The 21,074-nt window shown below is 44.1% G+C and overlaps 2 protein-coding genes across 2 annotated transcripts in view; both read right to left on the reverse strand.

Annotated features, from left to right (window-relative positions):
- The window catches only part of LOC148755036 (uncharacterized), a 32,127-nt gene extending 22,184 nt beyond the window's left edge, over positions 1 to 9,943 (reverse strand). The window contains 3 exon segments of the mRNA XM_088793144.1: positions 3,184 to 3,310; positions 7,702 to 7,797; positions 9,828 to 9,943. Of these exon segments, the coding sequence (XP_088649270.1) occupies positions 3,184 to 3,310; positions 7,702 to 7,797 (223 nt within the window). The 5' untranslated portion in view covers positions 9,828 to 9,943.
- The window catches only part of LOC148755038 (uncharacterized), a 67,163-nt gene continuing 55,598 nt past the window's right edge, over positions 9,510 to 21,074 (reverse strand). The window contains 1 exon segment of the mRNA XM_088793424.1: positions 9,510 to 9,827. Coding sequence (XP_088649550.1) covers positions 9,510 to 9,827 — 318 coding nt within the window.

A 21,074-nucleotide genomic window follows, 5' to 3' on the forward strand; every position in this document is an offset into this window, starting at 1 on the left:
AAAAAGAAAAAAACAAACGGTATCTTAAAAAACAAAAAATTCTGCTGTTCCAAGACGCTGTTAAAAAGAAAAAGCAAAAGATAGGAAGAAAACTTAGCAAAAGATTTATCTAATCTTGGTCTTGCATAAAGGTTATATAAAGAACTCTGTCAATTCAATGTAACTCTTTAAAAGAAACAGTCTTGAAAAATGGGCTAAATATTTGAACAGATTTCAAGAAACAAAATCCATGCATGGCAAAAAGTACCTGAAAGATGTTCAACTTCCTTAGTCATGAAGAAAACACAAATGAAAATCCAGTAAGATACAAAAACATCTACTAGAATCTTTAAATAAATTAGAGATCTTTGTGCACATTCAGAAAATTCATTACGGCACAAAGTTATAGGAAAAAAAATGAAAGCACTACTGGTTAAAAGTCACATGTAAATTGAAAACAACATTTATTAGGCTTCAAAAATATGGAAATGTAGAGAGGAATACTAAAACAAAAACGATTTCTACTCCCACAATTTTAAGTGGTCTCTTCATCTTATTTTAAATATCTACTTTATGACTGTAAAAAAAAAAAAAAAAAATCAAAGTAATAGCCACCATGGGAGCACACAGTGAGAGGCTGGCAGCCTGCAACCCAGAAGCGGGTCTCCACCAGACATGGAGTCTACTCCACGATCCTGGACTTCCAGCCTCCACAACTGTGAGAAATCTACGTTTGTTGTTTGTTAAAAACAAAAACAAAAAACCATAATGACCTCCATTCCCACATGTTGGTGAGAATGTAGAGCAACCATAACTATCAGACACTGCTAAAGAGTACGCAAACCGGCACAGCCACTTTGGAAACATTGGGCAGGTTCCTATAAAGTGAACATAAGAACAATAATACCACACTTTGGAATGTTTACACAAGACAAATGAAAACAAATATCTCAACAAAACATGTACTTAAATGCATACTGCAGCTCTATTCCTAACAGCACAAATAAGGAAAACCCTACATGTCTATCAAGTGATATACGGCTGACAAATTGTGGTGTACACATGCAAAGAAATACTGCCTAGAAACAAAAAGAATGGTGACATACACAAAAGCATGCATGAATCTCAAAAAACAAAGAATTGGAGAGAAATTCTTCCATGGATCAACACAGTTAAAATGGCCATATTACCCAAAGCAATATGATGACTTCATTCAATCTCCATCAAAACCCCAAAGGCATTTTCTCAAAGAAATAGAGGAAAAAATCATCAGATTTGTATAGAACCACAAAAGATCATGATTAGCCAAGCAATCCTGAAAAACAAGAACAAAGCGGGAGAGTCATACATCCTGACTTCAAATTATACTACAAAGAGACAATACTCAAAACCGCATGGTATTGGCAGAAAAACAGACACACAGACCAACGGAACAGAAATGAGAGCCTACGAATGAACCCACATACATACGGGCAAATAATTTTCAATACAGGAGCCAAAAACATACCGTTAAGCAAAGAAAGCCTCTTCAATAAATGGTGCTGGAAAATTGGAAAGCCACATGCAAAAGAAGGAAAGTAGATTGCTGTAATATCTGTCACTGTACACCAAAACTCAATAAAATGGATCAAAGACCTAAACACAAGACATGAAAAAATAAAATACGTGGAACAAACCCTTGGTATTAAACTCACGGAACTTGGTCTCACAGAGGATTTTATGAGTTTGATCTCAAAGGCAAGGGAAGTAAAAGCAAAAATAAAAGAATGGGACTGTATCAAACTCAAAAGCATTTGCACAGCAACAAAAACCATCAATAAAACAAAGAGAAAACCAACCAAATCAGACAAGATATTTGCAAACAACGTCTACCATAGAGGGGCCAAATACAAAATATATAAGGAACGCACGCACGTAACTCAACGACAACGACAAAAATCAAACAATCCAATTATGGGTGGCCAGTTAGCTCAATTAGTTAGGGCACGGTGCTAATAACACCCAGGTTGCTGGTTCGATCCCCGCATGGGTCACTGTGAACTGCGCCCTCCAAAACAAATGGGCAGAGGCCCGAAAGAGACACTCATCCCAAGAAGACAAATAAACGGCCACCAGATACAAGGAAAACATGCTCAACTTTACTAGCTACAGGGAAATGCAAATCAAAACCGCAATGAGATAGTATCTCACACCTGTGTGAATGGCTGTTATCAACAAGGCAAGTCATCGAAAGCGTTGGAGAGGCTGTAGGGCAAAAAGGAACCCTCATACACTGTTGGTGGGAAAGCAAATTGGAATAGCCACTATGGCAAAATGGAAGTCGCACAAAAAATTAAGAATACAATTACCATGTGACCCAGCAATTTCTCTCCTGTGTACCCAAAAAAATCTGAAAACATTTATCCATAAAGATATATGTACCCTTATGTTTACTGCAGCATTACTCACAGTGGTCAAGACGTTGAAACAAACAGAGCATCCTTCAATAGATGATTGGATAAAGACCTAGTACCTACATACAACAGATTACTTGGCTACGACAAAGTTAGACGGATAAAAGTCGAGAACCATATGATTTCATTCATATGTGGGATATGAAACTGAAAACAAAAACAAAGACAAACAGACAAAAACTCATTGACAGATCACAGTATGGTGTTTATCAGAGGGAAAGGCTAGAAGGAAAAGGGTCAATGAAGAGTCAAATATCTCCTGATAGAAGGAGATTTGACTTTGGGTGGTGATCACACAAACCAATATACAATTATGCATCATAGACCGGTACACTTGAAACCTATATCACTTTATTAACCAATGTCACGTCAATAATTTAATAAAATTTAAGAAAGAGCCAAGTAAAAGAAGAAAGAAAAATGTGTAAATAAGGAACGATGTACATAAAATTCTAGAAAGGCAAAACTATTGGGACTGAAATACAACAGTGCTTGACAGGGAGCGGGAGAAGAGAGAAAAATAACTGCAAAGAGCTACAAGGAAAGTTTTTGGGGTGACAAAAGTATTTTGTATCATTATTTTGGTGGTAGTAATCACCTATAAACATTTTCAAACTCAGCAAATTATACACTGAACATTACTGACATTTACTTTCTGTTAATTACACCCCAATAAAAGTAATTTCAATATGAAGGAGAGAAGGAAAACACAATTGCATTCAGAGGGAGTCAGGTGGTCAGGTCTGCTCACCCACGGAGACGAGGTGGCTGTAGATCTCCAGCATCACATCTCTGTAGAGGGCCCTCTGAGCAGGGTCCAGGTGCTGCCACTCCTTCTGGGTGAACTCCACAGTCACGTCCTTGAAGGACACTGAGGCCTGTAACAGCATATTTCTTACTCAGTCACAAGGGTTCAGAATCAGGTGAAATGGCAAATAACTTTGCAAACTGTTTTCTATCAGAATTATTGTGAAGAATTTAAAAGAAAATTTTATAAAGGACGCCTATGATGGCCTATCATTGTCTTACACTGTGAGGGTACTCACATAATTGGAACAAATTCTATTCTTGTGCCCGGATGTACTTGTATCTATTTCTAAATTATATACCACAGACTGTCAGTTAACGTACTAATGATAAATTTAGTGACTTGTCTTTTAGATAGTTTTATAACTAGGCTTCCTGTCATCTTTTCCTGTGCCCTAGTGAACTGTCCTGAGCACTCTCTGAGGTACACACACCCTCTTGAAGTTCTCTGCTGGGGTAACAGGAAACCAACGAAGAGACACGAAGAGATACGGGTAAGCCCTGAAGGTCATACGTATCATGAGACTTGGCCATCAGACACAATGCTGTACAAGAGCGGAGAAAGTTTCATTTAGGAAAATAGAGGAGACCAATTTAAGGACCTCGAGGGCATTACGCAAAGTGAAATAAGAAAGACAACTACCAGATGATCCTTCGAAAAGAAGGATGGACAATTATTTCGTGAATTGTTGCAACAATGTTGCTACCCTTTTTTGAATTCAGAGAGATTGTGCCTCATGAATTTGTACCACCTGGACAAACACTTAACCAAGTTTACTATCTGGAAGTGCTGAAAAGGCTTCATGAAAACAGTTCCATCATCTGACCTTTCTTCCAATAATTCATGGCTCTGCCATCACAACAATGTACCAGCTCACAGGGCACTGCTGGTGAGGGAGTTTTTAGCCAGTAAATAAATAATTGTATTGGAAATCCCTCCCTACTCATCTGATCGGGCCCCCAAGGACTTCTTTCTTTACCCTAAGATAAAGGAAATAGTGAAAGGAAGACATTTTGATGACATTCAGGACATCAAGTATAGTATGAAAACAGCTCTGATGGCCATTCCAAAAAAGATTTCCAAAACTGCTTTGAAGGGTAGACAAGGCGCTGGCATAGGTGAATAGCCTCCGAAGGGGAGTACTTCAAAGGCAGTGATACAGTGGTACCTGAGTTTTCGAACGTAATTCATTCCGGAAGACCTTTAGAGTTCTGAAACTTTCGAAAACCACGGCCTGGTTTCCCCACAGAAAGTAATAAAAAATGGATTAATCCGTTCCAGACTTTTAAAATCAACCTCCAGAACAGTAATTTAGCATGATTTTTACTATCTAATGATACCGCAGATCCATAAAATTTACGGCATTCATAAACCGAAATGTTCGTCAACTGTGACGTTCGAAAACTGAGATACTACTGTATTCAGCAAGGAAGTATGAAGCACTTTTTCTAGAATGAGTTCGTTAACTTAACTGTCAGACCTTGTATCGGTGGAAACTACAAAGAAACAAAAAAAACACCACAGTTCATACCGACAACAGATTGATGATTGCCAGAGGTGAAAAATGGATGAACTGTTTTCGGTTTTTTAGTACTAACTCCATTTCTCAATTACGGTATTTTCAACTTACAGTGGGTTTATCAGGATGTAAGCCCGTGATAAGCAGATGAGCATCTGCATACATGGGTCTCTGCCCCTGGTTCCTGCCACAGAGCTCCTAAAACCCTTGTACGTGCCTAAGTGACAAGAGCCCCTGGAACATCGTTTGTCTTAATGAGGTGACTGTAGGTGGGCTCCAGGATCGGTACTGGACACCAGAGAGACCAGGCCATAATCGGAAGCTTGGAATGTTCAGCACTGCCTCCCACTTCTGTAGAGAGAAGAGAGAGGCTCAAAATAAAGTTAAGAATTGATCATTGGGCCGGCCCGGTGGCTCAGGCGGTTAAGAGCTCCATGCTCCCAACTCCGAAGGCTGTCGGTTCGATTCCCACATGGGCCAGTGGGCTCTCAATCACAAGGTTGCCGGTTCAACTCCTCGAGTCCCACAAGGGATGGTGGGCAGCGCCCCCTGCAACTAAGATTGAACATGGCACCTTAAGCTCAGATGCTACTGAGCACCCAGATGGCTCAGTCAGTTGGAGCGCTTCCTCTCAACCACAAGATTGCCGGTTTCGACTCCTGCAAGGGATGGTGGGCTGTGCCCCCTGCAACTAGCAAGGGCAACTGGACCTGGACCTGAGCTGCACCCTCCACAACTAAGACTGAAAGGACAACAACTTGAAGCTGAATGGCACCCTCAATAACTAAGATTGAAAGGACAACAACTTGACTTGGAAAAAAGTCCTGGAAGTACACCCTGTTCCCAAATAAAGTCCTGTTCCCTTTCCCCAATAAAAAAAAAAATTCTTTAAAAAAACAAACAAACACAAAAACACACAGATTTTAAAAAAAAAGAAGAAGAATTATGCCTATATGATGACTAGTCTATGAAAACCCCAAACCCCAAAAGTACATATTTAGAGAGCCTCTAGATTGGGTTGCTGAACATAACAGTAATGTGTAAGGAGAGGGATGCACCCCAACTCCATGGGAACAAAAGCTGCTGTGCTCAGGACACTCACCCTATGTATCTCTTCATCTGGCTGTTCACTTGTATCCTACACCATGTCCTTTAATATACCGATAATTGCCTTTCCCTCAGTTCTGTGAGCTGCTCTAGCAAATTAATCAAACGCAAGGAGGGGGTCCTGGGAACCTCAGATGTATAGCCCAAGGTCAGAAGCACAGGTGACAACTGGGAAATGCAGTTGGTACCTGCAGTGGGGTGGGAGCAGTGCGGTAGAACTGAGCCCTTTACTGTGGGATCTCATGCTATCTCCAGGCAGATGGTATCAGACGAATTAAACTGTAACATGTTTGGCTGGTGTTGCAGACACTTACTTGGGGGGGAACAAAACCCACACACTTGGTGACCAGAAGCATCAGAAGTAACATATTCTGTGTAAGTAGCAAAGGAGACACACAGAAGGGAAGACTACTGGGTTTCTCTACATCACCCGTGAGCTGAGGTAGAAGAACTAAAGGAAGGGGATGGGCAGAGGGTCACAGTGAGGAAGATGTTCTTCATTTACAATTAAGAGATCTATCAACATAGAGATGGAACTATACACTGCGCTGTTGGATGCATGACTTTGGAACATAAAAGGGAGGTCTAAAACTGAGGTATAGCGTCACTGCAACCACACGCAGAATTAGAGCACATTTTGAAGATACAAAGGTATATTCTAAAACTTTTAGGAAGAGGTAAAGGATTTACACTATCCAATACAATTATGAAAAAGCACAAGTTGGGGAAATGCACAACACCAATTTCAAGACTTACATGAAAGCAACAGTAATCAAGGGAGTATAGTATTAGCAAAAGGACTGACACACATCAACAGAAGAGAATAATGACTCGAGAAACAGAACCACAAATAATATAAAATCAAACGATTCCCCACAAAGGTGTCAAAGCAATTCCGTGGAGAAGGTATTTATATTCATTGCAGCAAATGTTGCTGGAATATCAAACATGCATAAGCAAAAGTAAACAATCTTGATCTATACCTTGCACCATAAAAGTTAATGCTAAAGATCACAAACTGTAATTATAAAACTTACAAAAACAGGACAAAACATCATCGTGACCTTGACTTAGGAAGATTTTTTTATATATGACCAAAAAAGCATAACTAACAAAAGGAAAAGACTAAAATTTTGAAAACCTGATTAAATGCTTCTGCTCTTTGAAAACTCCATGGTGAGAGAAAAACACAGGAGACACCTATGATCTTTAATAAACATATTTGGTACTCAAAATCTTCACACATCAATCCCCTGCAAACAACATGCAATTGGCATGGAATAAAATACAGGGGAAAAAACATTACACAAAGGAAACAAAAAAAAGGTGAGAGTCACATTCTTTTTATGAGGCTAATATAAACATATCACCAAAATTGGATGGAAACACGGGAAAAGGAAATGATACGCTCGCTTAACTGTGATACAGATACTCATTTATAAGTACAAGCAGAAATATCCCAGCCAACTCATCAGCAAGTAGGGTGTATATACAGGAAATCAACCATGAATTAATATTGGAACATTCATTTGCTGCTCACGATATGTATACGTTAACTATAGCTTTATTTTAATGGATACAGGAAAAATATTTAATATAATTCAAAGTACATTCATGACTAAACTAAAATCTAAACAAAGCAGCAATTACATGGAATATACGAATCAAAGATTATCTACCAAGAGCCACTGCAAACATCAGAGCTAATGCTAAAACTGTGTATTTTCTCTCAAGACTGGCTTTATTTCTACTTCTCTTTTGCATTGAATATATGGACACTTATGAACCTCATAAATCCATCACAATGCAAAGTGGGAAATGAACAAAGTGCTCACCTGAGATGTGTTCATTCTGCTGCTCTGGGGAGACTGTAGAGAACTGGGGAGGTTCGACTGGGAGGCCAAAGAAGGACCGTGCAGGGGTAGCACCATCTGTCCACATGAGACGGGAAGTGGACACCTCGACTAAACCGTACAGTTTTTCACTGACTCAACTTCTCTCTGGTTAAAAAACAATGTACTTGATTTTCTGAATGATTAACATAAACAACTTAGTTACATTAAAGTACGTACAGGATAAGGCACTGCTCTTTCACTAATATTTACATAAAATACTCAGGCTGCATCATTTAACTTTTCCAATTAACACTGTTTACATCTCCAAGGAGAAAATCCTCAGAAAGCCCAGTAAAAGGAGTATAGAGGGTTTGAGGGCAAGAATATTTCAGTTTAGTTTTAACTGGATCATATTTTCTCAAATGGTCCTTTTCGTAAGATATTTTTGCTGACTTACCTGTGAGAAAGTGAACGGCAGTTGTTTTCCTCCTGGTTCTGTCATAAACTGCCTGGCCCTTGATATGTCACTGAAACCCCCTGGTCCAATTTCTTTAAAGCTTTCAAGAGTCATAAGGACATCAGCATGGAAACCCTTCATGAACCATCGTTTTAGGATTCTCTGAGGTCAGGACAAGTCAATAATGTCACATGGGCACATGTGAGAGCAGCACAGTGTTGTAAAGCGTGAAATACAGGGGGCCACCAAGCAACACTGGGGACAGAATTTCCATCGTGGGTCTGGTTGCCCCTTACCCCAGACCTCACCCTCACAAGGTCTCCCACAAAATGACCTTCCCTAGACAGCATACCAGAGCCACCCCAGCTCACCCCTCTCTCAAGGGTGACGCCAATTCTCCACTGTCACACCAGTGTGGTGGTTGCAACACATAGTATCTCCAAATCTGGCCCAAGGGATCAAGAACTTCTGACTGTGCAAATATAGGACATGCTGTTTGCTGTGTTCTTTTGCCTCAGCTCTGAAGCTCTGGTGAGGAGAGTAAGAACAGGGCTGTTCTCTTCCAGGGAACAATCCTGTTCCTGAAGCCCTCCCGATTCCTACATCACAGGAGCTGCTTTGTTCTAAAGTAAGTGCTTCCCAAAATCTGGGACCTGGCTCTGGGAAATAAATTCACATTAGGGTCACAAACCTGACACTCTTGGAATGCCTAAAATTTCAGACTTAAAACACAGACTACCTGCCAGTGCAGGAAGAGCTAGGAGCCTCTGTCTGACCTCAGGATTCTGATGAGACCAGAAATTCCGGAATACACCTGACAGTGCTGAGAGTCCATTCACATTCACTTCCAGTTTTACCCACACGTCTGTAAGCATAGGTCACTCTCTTAAGTGCTGTGAACGGTGTAATGATGGTTTTAGGTAGGTGTGGCATTTAGATATATCCTGAGATTTAAAGCACATCTGCTCCTAATTCGGAGCTCCATCATCCCGAGCTTGTGAGCTGAGCAATACGCTCCACCAACCTCGGCCTCGGTTGCTTTCTTTTATTCTAATGCGGATGGTTATGCCTACCTCATATACTGGATGTGAGGCTTACAAAAGCCACCCAGTGAAGAGAAAGACCTAAGTACCTTCTGAATATAATCGTAGTCGCCATTTACTCAGTTGGCTAGTTGCTTTATAAGCGAGAACTTCTCTCTCAAAACGCAATTATTTTTCAATGAGAAATCGGACTGAGGCAGGTTCCTTCTGTCGGCCCTGCCTACAGGTGACAGAGCTGGACTTTACCCGATAGTTTTAGCCCCAGAGCTCGTCTCTCACGCAGACTCACCGCCTGCGCTTTCTGGCTCTCACCGTCTCATTATAACCGCACTTTCCCCTCCTGCCGCTGAAACCGGATTTTCTCCCGACCAGCGGCTGCCGGGCCGCGCACAAGGTCCCTGCACCCCGTCCCGCACAGGGACCTGCTCCTGACCGGGCTCAGTCCCATCTGCGCCACGGGAACCGAAAGGCAGGGGTCCCCCCAACAGGTACCCGCGGGCTCTGCACTGAAGATCCCGCCGGGGGGATTCCCGTGACCTCCCGTCCCCTCCTCCACAGACACAAGTCCCCACGCGCTTCAAGCTGGGCCCAGGTCGCCCAGATTCCCCTTCACCCCCGCGCTCTACCTTTACACGCGAACCACCATGCCCACGAGGCAGACCAGCTCTACCAGGTGCGCTCCGCGTGACCAAGGTCCGTGCGGAAGCCTGGAGGCGGGACTAGAGCTGCACGGAGGCCGACAGAGGCCGGAAGACTCGTTCCCAGGGTCCTGGGCGGCCGCCAGTTCCATAAAGACTACATTTCCCATAAAACACCGCTCCCACTCCTTTTCCTGCGTTAGCAATGTTTCCCCTTCTTAATTTGGTGTAAAATGTTGGTATAACCATCTCTTCTGCAGTGTTTTATGAAAAACCGAAAACGTTAGGGGTTAAACTTGAAGTTTACCGCCAATACCAGGTGTGGTCCTCGTAAAACAATCCCGATTAAATAAGCAACAGCTGCAAAAGACTGGTTATAATTGGGAAAACTTGAATGTGCACTGGGTTACTCTTAAGTGTAAATATAATTAACCCGGACGTGTAACTGACTTAGGACTGTGGCCAGCCATCCTCCACCTTCAGTGATTTCCACTGATGACTCATGATCGGCTTTGGAACCAGTAGTCAGGCAGTTTCAGTTGTAACTCCGCTGCAACAACCAAACCTACGAGAAGGGGAATGAGCCGGATCGCTCATTTGGCTCAGGGTGTTTCCAATATAGTGGCCATTATGGGGACTGGTAGGGGCTTAACTACATCAGATAAGTGAACATCACGCTAGAAAGCCAATAGTGAATGTTCCCGACCAACTGAGCAGCTATTAGAGTAGGCTAAGCAGAGATGTGGAGGGGAGCTTGTAGCTTCTGCATAATATCTCATCCTAAAAGGGGTATGGGGCAGTGGGGCATAATTAGAAAGCTATGTGTAAAAGCAAGGGACGCAAAGCAACAAGGTAAATGTAGGGTCTCTCTGCATGTGGTGGGATGGCCTTCACTACCTGTTGGGAGGAGGCAGGACGGAAGTGTAGGGCGGAGGTCATGAATTAGAACAGAGAATGCGGTTCCTGGAGCAAGAACATAACATTCTTATCTTCCATGGCAAGCATTACCCTGGACTCAGCCTCTGAGATGTTGAGCAGCGAGGGCAGGATGAGTCCTGGGGCCCATTAGTCGAGGTGACAGTTGTCTGGCTCATAGTTCCTGATGACAGACATTGACAGCTAGTTGGAGGAGCCACCCCTTTGGCATTTTATGACTCGAGACAGCCTCCTTCCTCAAAGGGAGAGGGGGCAGTCCTTCCAGTGTGTGGGGGCAGAGCCCCAGAAAGTAGTTTCCAGGCTCTCGGCCTCACATAGACAGGTGCTGGTTCAGGTAGTAAATGGCCATCAACTGTGATTGCATGGCCATCAGCTGTGGCTAGTTGGCCATCAGCTGTAACCAGTGAGCCATTGGCCACTAATATAACTGCTGCGGCTACGAAGGAGAGCCGAGGAGAGGGAGAGAGAGAAAGAATGGGGGCTAGCAAGAAGATGGCGGCTGGGCTGGCAAGCGTGGATGGCGGGTTGCGAACAGTGTGGATCCAGCCTCCAGTGAGAGTATAGTGCCGCCAGAGAGAATATAGTGGTATGACTCCCCTACCTATGGCTCCGTGGGTGTTCCTTTTTGGCCTCACCATATCCTGCGTTCTTGTATGGGGAGCGGGAGCAGAGACCCCTCAGGCCTCCCTGCATGACAAATGGCGCAGCGAGCAGGGTACGGTGCCGGCCAAAGCTCTCCAAAGGATGGTGGAGCAGTTTGTGCATATGAACACTGAGTCTGAGGAAGACCAGGAGTAGCAGCTGCCGGAGAGCTGGACCCCCGTGGAGGGGTGGGAGGATGTGGACGGTTCTCCCACCAGCACAGGAAAAGCCATGCAGCTGCTGGAGAGATGGAGTCCCGTGGAGAGGTGGAAAGATGTGGATGGTTCCCCAACCAGCACAGGCCAGAGAAAGCGAAGGTCGTTGCAGCCCTGTGGGCCGGGAAGTTCCTGCTCAGGCAGCCCGGATGTGGGACTTGTCCCAGGAGGAAAGGCTTGCTGAGTCCTCCGTGGGAGATAAGGGTGAGGTCAAGGTCGTCCTTCACCCCAGGACAGCCCTGGAGAAATGACTATGTACTATGGGGAATTGCCTTCCATCCCTAATTTAATGGACCGCTTGACTGTTTGTTTGGGAACTGTTGTTAGTGGAACTGGGGGATATTTGCTTTTGTGTCTTGACTGGCCGCCATTGAGAATATGTAAGCACCTTGATTGTGAGTCGCTGTTGTTCCAGCAGGGTACCCTGAGAGGCACAGAGAGAGTGGCAGTGCCCTGAGAGCCCTGGCTGAGTCCAGGAAGTCTGGCTGTGCCCTGAAGATGCCCTGGCTGTGCCCAGGAAGTCGGGCTGTATCCCAGAGAGAGAGTAGCAGTGCCCTGAGAGCCCTGGCTGAGTCCAGGAAGTCTGGCTGTGCCCTGAAGATGCCCTGGCTGTGCCCAGGAAGTCGGGCTGTATCCCCGAGAGAGTGGCAGTGCCCTGAGAGCCCTGGCTGAGTCCAGGAAGTCTGGCTGTGCCCTGAAGATGCCCTGGCTGTGCCCAGGAAGTCGGGCTGTTCCCAGAGAGAGTGGCAGTGCCCTGAGAAATCCTAGCTGTGCCCGGGGAAACTAGTGGTACCCTAAGAAGTCCAGGAAGTCTGGCCGTGCCCAGAAGTACTGGTGGTGCCCTGAGAAACCCTGGCTGTGTCCGGGAAGACAGGTGGTACCCTAAGAAGTCCAGAAAGTCTGGCCGTGCCCAGAAGTACTGGTGGTGCCCTGAGAAACCCTGGCTGTGCCCAGAGAGCCTGGCTGTGTCCAGGATATTGCATTCACCTTCAGGCTCCTCGCACAGGGCCCCTCGCGGAAGACGCTTGTCGCGTAGATGGTGAGGCGAGAGCCTGTAGGGGTGGAGTGTGGGGGCAGAGCCCCAGAAAGTAGTTTCCAGGCTCTCGGCCTCACATAGACAGGTGCTGGCTCAGGTAGTAAATGGCCAACTGTGATTGCATGGCCATCAGCTGTGGCTAGTTGGCCATCAGCTGTAACCAGTGAGCCATTGGCCACTAATATAACTGCTGCGGCTACGAAGGAGAGCCGAGGAGAGGGAGAGAGAGAAAGAATGGGGGCTGGCATGAAGATGGCGGCTGGGCTGGCAAGCGTGGATGGCGGGTTGCGAACAGTGTGGATCCAGCCTCCAGTGAGAGTATAGTGCCGCCAGAGAGAATATAGTGGTATGACTCCCCTACCTATGGCTCCGTGGGTGTTCCTTTTTGGCCTCACCATATCCTGCGTTCTTGTATGGGGAGCGGGAGCAGAGACCCAGCAGGGTCTCCCGCATGACACAGTGTCCTTCCTTTTTGCAAAGGGGACAAGGGCCTGAAGGGGCCCTCCTGGCTAGGTGAGGCCTAGCCTGACTTCAGTGACATTCCTGATGATAGTTGTAGCAGGTGTTTGGGACTTTCTTCGGTGGGGTCCCTCCTCGTGGGCCCAAATCTCGTTCAGTCTGTGAGGGCAGGGCGCTGGCAAGGGTAGCAGCCATTAATTTAGCCTTTGTCTGACCTTTTTTCTTGTCCCTCCGTACCCTAGGCTCCCTTTCCACTTCATCCCTATTAAAGATCTGAAAGGCTGTACCTAAGAGGACTGGGAGCGGAGTCTGCGGACCCAGCTCTAATTTCTGAAGCTTCCTTCTGATGTCTATCTAGAGAGCTGATTGGCCAAAACAATGCAAGGCGAGAATAGCCCTCGCAGCTAGATGGATCTAGGTTAGTATATTTTCAGAGGGCGTTAGCTAAATTGGATTGAAAGAAGACCCGGTTTTCATTCAATCCTTGAGTAATTTCCCTCAGTTTCTAAGGGTTAACTGGTTTCATGCCATTTTTTACGCCCTTGAGAACACAGGTGACCATATGGTCTGGTCTAATCCCGCCCTGTTGGCCAGGTTTATAATTCTAATCTAGATTATGATTGGGAATAGCCTTAGGCCCAAACCTGTGTTATGCTAGATTCCCACTAGCTAGCTATTCTGTGTCTGCGTGTCTTTGGGAAAGAGCACAGATATAGCTTTTTTTTCCCTAAGGAGCAGCAGGTGGTTAAAACCATGCAATGACCTGCCAAGTAAGATCAAAGGCTATAGTTAGGCTCTGGAATTCCTTAATGAACTTACAAGGGTCTTCAGAATAGGTCCGTAATTTTGTCTCTGAGCTAGATCTGCCATACGGAAAGGGACATGAACCCGAATTGTATCGGCCTCTCTGTGACATCCCGGAGGGGCAAAATGGAGTCTGCCTTAAAATGAGCTCCACTATGTGTGGTGCCTGCAGGAATGGGCGCTGGGGCAGAATAGAGAAGGGGAGCAGGAGAAGAGGTGGAAGGGGCAGAGCAGGTTTGAGGAAGGATAGGTAGAAGAGGTAGGAGGTGAGTTTCGAGGAGCTCTAGGAGGGACCTGGAATAAAAAGGCGTCATATAAAACATTCGGAGGGGGAGAATGAGGAATTTTCATAGGACACATGTGGAAGTGTTTCTGGAGGTCTGGGTACTGGCTCAGAGCCATAAAGGCTTAGACATATGGAGCCTCGGACCATCTGTGAAGGCGCCTACAGAAAACATCTAGTTGCGTGACTATTACAGTCTAAGTGCCATTAGTCGGCCTGACCTCCTGATCGTCTAGTTTATATAGAGGCCAGGCGGTATTGCAAAAGAAAAGCTCTTTGTTCTTTTTGAGAGAGGAGAGGTCAAATTTCGTCCAATTTTTGAGAAGACAGCCAAGGGGGGAGACGAGAGGGACAGAGGAGGAGCTGCCCATGATGCTAGGTGTGGTGGTCTCATTATGGCCGGACTAGGAGACCGAGGGACGTCCCCAAGTTTCTCCAACGGAGTGTCTGTCTCAGGAGTTGTGGAATTATCAGTTTTTACCACATACTCCGGAGAAAGAAATGACCATTAGTTGTAAGGGCGTCCCTGCAACACCTAGGGTAGAGGGTCGTGGACCGGGTTGGTGGAATTCCTGGGACCCCACAGCCATCACAAGGCACATCACCTACCGACCAACGGTCTTTTGTTGATCCATGGAGGTGGCAATGAAGGTCCAGAGAAGCAAAACAAGAATGGGGAGTGAGGAAGCAAAAACAACTACAGGGAGTGGTCAAACGAAAGGGAGTCTGTGTGCCTTTGAATTGTGTGTATGTCTGATGAGTGGGTCTTGTGGTGTCTTGCCCCAGGTGGGACCTAGTGGTAGATTGCTACCAGATTATTCTGTCACAGAAAACTTAATAAACTGGTGAACGTCTGGGAGGAATTTATGTATCCATCCCATATCCAGTAAGAGTGCGGCCAAGACTTGTCGATCCCGAGGAATAGAAAGTAGCCTCACACAAGGCTTGGCAATGGGATTCCCCAACCATCAGAGAGGTTGGACTTTGGATTCCACCAGATAGACCAGGCAGAGAAATTTCATTTTCCAACCCTCAAGGGAGGGGGACAAAGGCTCTGGAGGTGGGGAAAAAAGGGTAGAGTCCAACTATTGGGTTTGGCAACAAAATGTATTGGCGTGGAATTAACCCCTGGTCGTTTGCAGAAGGTGAAAGGATTCACAAGACTCAGAAAAGTAGGAAAGCAAAGAAAGTTTTATGAAGTTTGGGCAGAGAGAGAATGCCCATGGCAGTGTCTAAAGGAGACGGCTGCCCCCAGGTGAGGGAATGTAGGGGTTCTACATTTCTTTTATGCTACGCAGGGGCCAGTTATCTTGCAGTTGTTCAGAGTTGTGGCTGGCCCCTTCTGAAAAATATTGTCACAGTTGGTTTCCTCCAAAAATTGTCCAGGTGTTTGTCAGTCCGCAAGGGTAATGTTTAATGAGAAAGCAGAAGAGAAGTAGTTAATTTTTAAACCTATTTTGCTATCTCCGAGATTCATTTTCATGAACTTTTTCTGACTTATCAGCTAATGTTTCTGACTCATCAGTTAATATTCCTGTAAGCTCCTACACTTGTTCTCATTAGCTCTTTTTCTGACTCATCACTTACTTTTTAGTTCCTTCCTATCCTACAAATAATATGAGAGGTCAAACACTCACTAAAATGTTATCGTTTCCTTTTTTCCCTTAATATCGGAGTGGAAATACAGAGGGCACCAAAAACATGTACACGCATTTTAAGAAAGGAAAAGACTATTGAAATTATAATGCCTAATATGTACCGATAACAAAAGATGAATACAACTCGTGTTTGACTTCTGCAATTGCAAGAGGTGCTCAAAGTGGTTCCATCAACGTCATGACACTTCTGATTGCGGGGAACTACTGCTTGAGCAACGCTGAGCAAAGTGTCCCCTAGTATCCTTTTTGTGGCATCCCTGGTAGTACTCAACATGGGGCATCATCTTTAAACTGACACTGCAGGGCAAAACATGGAACTGGTGACACACATATCAAGGTCCAGCAATGGTATGGGATGTGGAAGAGTACGGTTTCCTTGGGAAGGTATTGCACTGTATGTATTAACAGAAACTTCTCAAAAACCATAGGGGAATTGCTGGAGCTACCACCATCGTACTACCCTCAAGGAAAAATGCATCAATTCCCTTGCATAACTTATATTCGACAGCAGAATTGCTCTTTACCATCTAGCTACACAAGGTAGGGTTGCTCTAGTATAGACCTACTCCTATACTTCGATAAAACACCTCTGGTTCAAGAGACGCGAGTAGGTAAAATATGGGCACAAGCCAAGAGATTAAATACAGCGCGCACTGACACTTCATGGCTCTTTAGTACCTTCAACTGACTGCCCTCAGGTATTGCCTCATAGATCAGGTCTATTCTTCAAATTGGACTTATTGGTTTCTTATTACATAAACTTTTTCTGCTCTAAAAGTTTGTTTTGCATAGGTCAATCTTATAAACACACCACTCTGACAATGGTCGCACAACGTTTTGAGATGATCACTAAGGCCTCTGAGACTTCATAAGAAAAACCTCAAGAAAAGACAGATATTTGTCCTTAAAGAAACATAATGGCAAAGACTTCCTGTGTTTTGGGGCAATTGCTCAAGTGTGGCCCAAGGCTCCCAAGGAAAAACAAAAACGAGTTCACTTCTGTGTAGCACGGGATACACTGGGAAGGGGTCTTCCTGGCAACGAGAGAACAATGATGCTTTTAATAAATGACCAGTGTTGCTCTCCCATGATTGATCAGTAACTTTCAGGAAAAGACGTCACTCAAAGGGGAGAAGTATAAAAAGTAACAAGGGAGTCACTTTAAAATGGAGTCAGAGCTGCAATCCCAGAGGAAGTACCTTGCATGTCTGACACCTCAAACCTTTGGAATGTTAAAACTGGGCAAAGCAACTGGGCCTAAAGCAGCATTTCAGCATTATAAGAAAGCAGATGTGATGACTACTGGCTGGCATTTTTAAATATTCTTTAGAATTAGCATCATTATGGACTGAAAATTTAAAATGCTTTAGAATTTCCATCACAATGTGGGCTGTGGACACATATGGAAATTCCTTCCTTCAATTCATGGAATTGTTCCCCTTCCCTTTGTCACCAATACCCCTTGCTTTTCCTCCTAATGGAAATCCTATTGTGTTTCTACCTAAATCAGTGCTTCACGAACAGCTATTCATTTGGATCTCAAATAAATGCTTGTTGACTCCCACTTTGGTCTTTTACTTTTAGGTTAATAGTTTACAAATAGATTTTGGAAACAATTCAAAGAATTATCCCAATAATTCTTCGATAAAAACTTTAAGGCCATGCATGTGTCCAGGTTTATTGGAAGAGGGACAAGGAGATGGGATAGAAGAAATGTTGGAATCAACTGGACAATTTTCTCACAGCTCCTCTCTCATCTTTAGGTTACATAATACATAGAAACGTGTGTATGTTTGTATGTGTGTGAGTGTGTCACAGCAGCAAGCTTCCAAATTCCTGAGCCAAGGGACAAGATAAAATTTCACACCCTTTTTATTAAGTTAAATTAACTCATTTAACTCATTTTGTGATGAATATTGCTCAGTCTCCTAGGGGCTTTCACAGACTCCCAGATGGAATTCACAGGAACTGCCCAACATCTCCAGGCAGGGTACAAGGTTTACATCTTGACTCTCCTTACGCTTAATGATTAAAGAGCTCTTGTGCTTTGCATGTGTTTTCTCCTGCGAAGCCATGGTGACTACGTCCCAGTTTCCTATTTGTCATCAAGTCACGGTGTTGGGACACAGACCCCAGTGTCACTGTTAGAATGCCCTGCCAGGCACGACCCTGCCACTATGCAGGTGTCCATGTGGCTTTCCCTCAAAGACACTGACCAACCAGGGGTCTCTCTAGATGCCTCCTGGGGCACCCCACTTCTGGACAAAATCTCCAATGGCTCTCGACAGGATCCACAGACTACCCCCTATCTAGACTCAAACAAATTCCTCAAAACCTCTCCCCAGAGTTCATCAATACCCTATAAAGAGGCCCACCAAAGCATCAAGCTCATAATAAAAGGGCCTCATTGTCTCCCGTGCAGATCCATAAGGCAGGCAGGAGAGAGGAACATTCATGTTCAGGGCTCAGGTTACATTCTATCGTGGAGGATGCGGTGTTGGGGAGTGTCCTCTGGACACATGCCAGCAAAGAGGTAAAGCGGGAAAGGCCTGGGTTCTATGTCACTAGGACTCTGCCTATGGATTTTTCCAGGAATGGATCCTGGCCAGTTGGTTAAGTCAGTTCTACCTTGTGGATACCTGACTGAGATGAAATGAAATGCTATTCCAACCAGAATTTTTAAATCTTTATTTAAGGGAGCATAATATTCTAAATATTTTGGGAAACACTTAACTTTTTCCAAAATACGAATAAAGGATTTGCTCTATAATGAAAACCTTTACAATGGCAGATTAAACATTCTCATGATCACACAAATAGAAGGATGCTTTGGTAAAAGCAAAAAGGCATCAGAAAAATTAATACTGGACACATGAGCCAATCTGAATGCACAGCAGCTTTATCTCAGATGATTTGACCATCAAAACAAAATAAATAACACTAATTAAGAATTATAACCTACTGTATTAAGCAAGAATCTGAGTACATGCAAACAGAAATTAAAATTTCTGGAAAAAGGAAAACTGTTTCATACCATGATGAGGACAGGAGGAATACTGGGAAACGTAACATGAGTTTGCAACTATGGTAAAAGTTGATTTGGGAAATGACCAGAAGTAAATGCTAAAATTTGTGAATCTTAAGGATTACAACATACAGACTATATAGCCTGAGAGTGTCTTCTGAGATACTTAATGACTTTTGTGTGAAGACACATGAAAGATACCACATTAACCAAATAACTCAATTTAGTATCGCTATGCATGGGACCAATTAACAGTATGTGTGTCCTGGTATGATGTATGGAGAAATCGTCAATATTTCTTTTGTGTTGCTACAAAAAGTACATAACCTAAATGTAATTATAAGAAAACATCGAACAAATCCTGTTATTTACATGAATAATAATAGAGAAGAGCTATGTTTAATAGCGACTGATCATTTAGGATGTTGTCAGGGGTTCTCTCCATGTGACTCTTCTGACACATATCCACTTGTCACTTTTCACTGAGGTCACAGTCATAACTTGTGAGAGCTGAGGGATGTCTAAGACAGGTCAGTAACAGGTAGATCCAAACCTGTAACAGCTCAGCAGAGAACAAGTTCTTTCTTCCTTGCACAAGTCACAATGTCAGAGGAGGAAACTGTTCCACATAGTAATTCTTGAACCCTGACTCCTTCCATGTGCTACTCTTCCATCATCACTGTAAGAGAAGGAACAGCAGAGGATACATAGGATGATAATGTCTTCATAGGACTTGTTTTAGCATTGACAGTCATATTTCACTACCTAAAAATTGGTGACATTACCGCTTTAGGATGACAGAGTGCTTGGGATATTTAGACTAGTTGTGGGCCTAAGGTCAAAAGTAAATGGTTATAGGTGAGCATGTAGTATATGGGATAGGGGTCTCTTTTTGTTAGATTTGTTATTTATATATATTAATTTTGGATGGACTGCTAGCAGGATTTCCCAAATCCATCCATTACCTTCGTAAGATTTCTTTCATCTGGTCGATATATTATGATGTCTCTAGGGCACTACACATTTTCTGCTGTACTGAAAGGGTGACGTTAGCTTGAAGTTATCACACATTTATCACATGTTTCATTTTCTTCATTGTATGAATTCTGTACTCCAAGAGATTCAATCTTTGACAGAAAGCTTTCATTTTTTCACTACACAGTCAGTATTTTCCACAGTAGAAGTGCTGACGGTTGAGTTCCTACAGAATATTTGCTACCATGTTTCCCCAAAAATAAGACCTAGCCAGACCATCAGCTCTGATGTATCCTTTGGAGTAAAAATTAATATAAGATGAGGTCTTATATTACATTATATAAGACTGGGTCTTATATTATTTTTTGTTCCAAAAGACGCATTAGAGCTGATGATCCAGGTGTTCTTATTTTCTGGGAAACATGGTATATTCATTACGTTCACAATGTTTCTTTCCCCAGAGAATTTTCTGATGTCCACTAAACTTATCCTTAGTGGTTGAAACACTGTCTATATACATTTCAAGGGTTTCCTTCCAGTGTAAGCTCTGAAAGGACTCAAACTGAATGTTTCTGTCCTCCCCGAATTCATCTGTTGAAATCTAATCCCAAAGGTGCTGGGATATGGAGGTGGAGACCTTTGAAGGTGATGAAGTCATTAGGACAGAGTCCTTATTAAAGAGGCCCTGACAAGTTCCCTTTCCCCTTCTGTCACGCGGGGTGGCCTGCTGGGTCTCTGGTCCCGCTTCCCACATAAGAACGCAGAACATGGTGAGGCCAAAAAGGAACACCCACGGAGCCATAGAAAGGGGAGTCACACCACTATATTCTCGCTGGCGGCTGGGTTGGAGAAACAGGAAACAGGAGCCACACAATCCGCAACCCGCTGTCCACTTGTCTCTGCCAACCAACCTCACTCGCTAGCTGCAATCTGCTCTTGCTAGCTCAGCCACCATCTTCTTGCTAGCCCCCATTTTTCTGCTAGCATAGCCACAGCAGTTATATTAGTGGCCAATGGCTCACTGGTTACAGCTGACGGCCAACTAGCCACAGACGATGGCCATCCAATCACCGTTGATGGCCATTTACTACCTGAGCCAGCACCCCTCCACGTGAGGCCGAGAGCCTGGAAACTGCTCTCCGGGGCTCTGTCCCCACACTCCACCCCTACAGGGTCTCGCCTCACAATCTATGTGGCAAGCG

Source organism: Rhinolophus sinicus, chromosome 16 (genome assembly GCF_057876585.1).
Source record: "Rhinolophus sinicus isolate RSI-liver-muscle chromosome 16, RSI-T2T, whole genome shotgun sequence".
In the NCBI taxonomy this organism is placed as follows: Eukaryota; Metazoa; Chordata; class Mammalia; order Chiroptera; family Rhinolophidae; genus Rhinolophus; species Rhinolophus sinicus.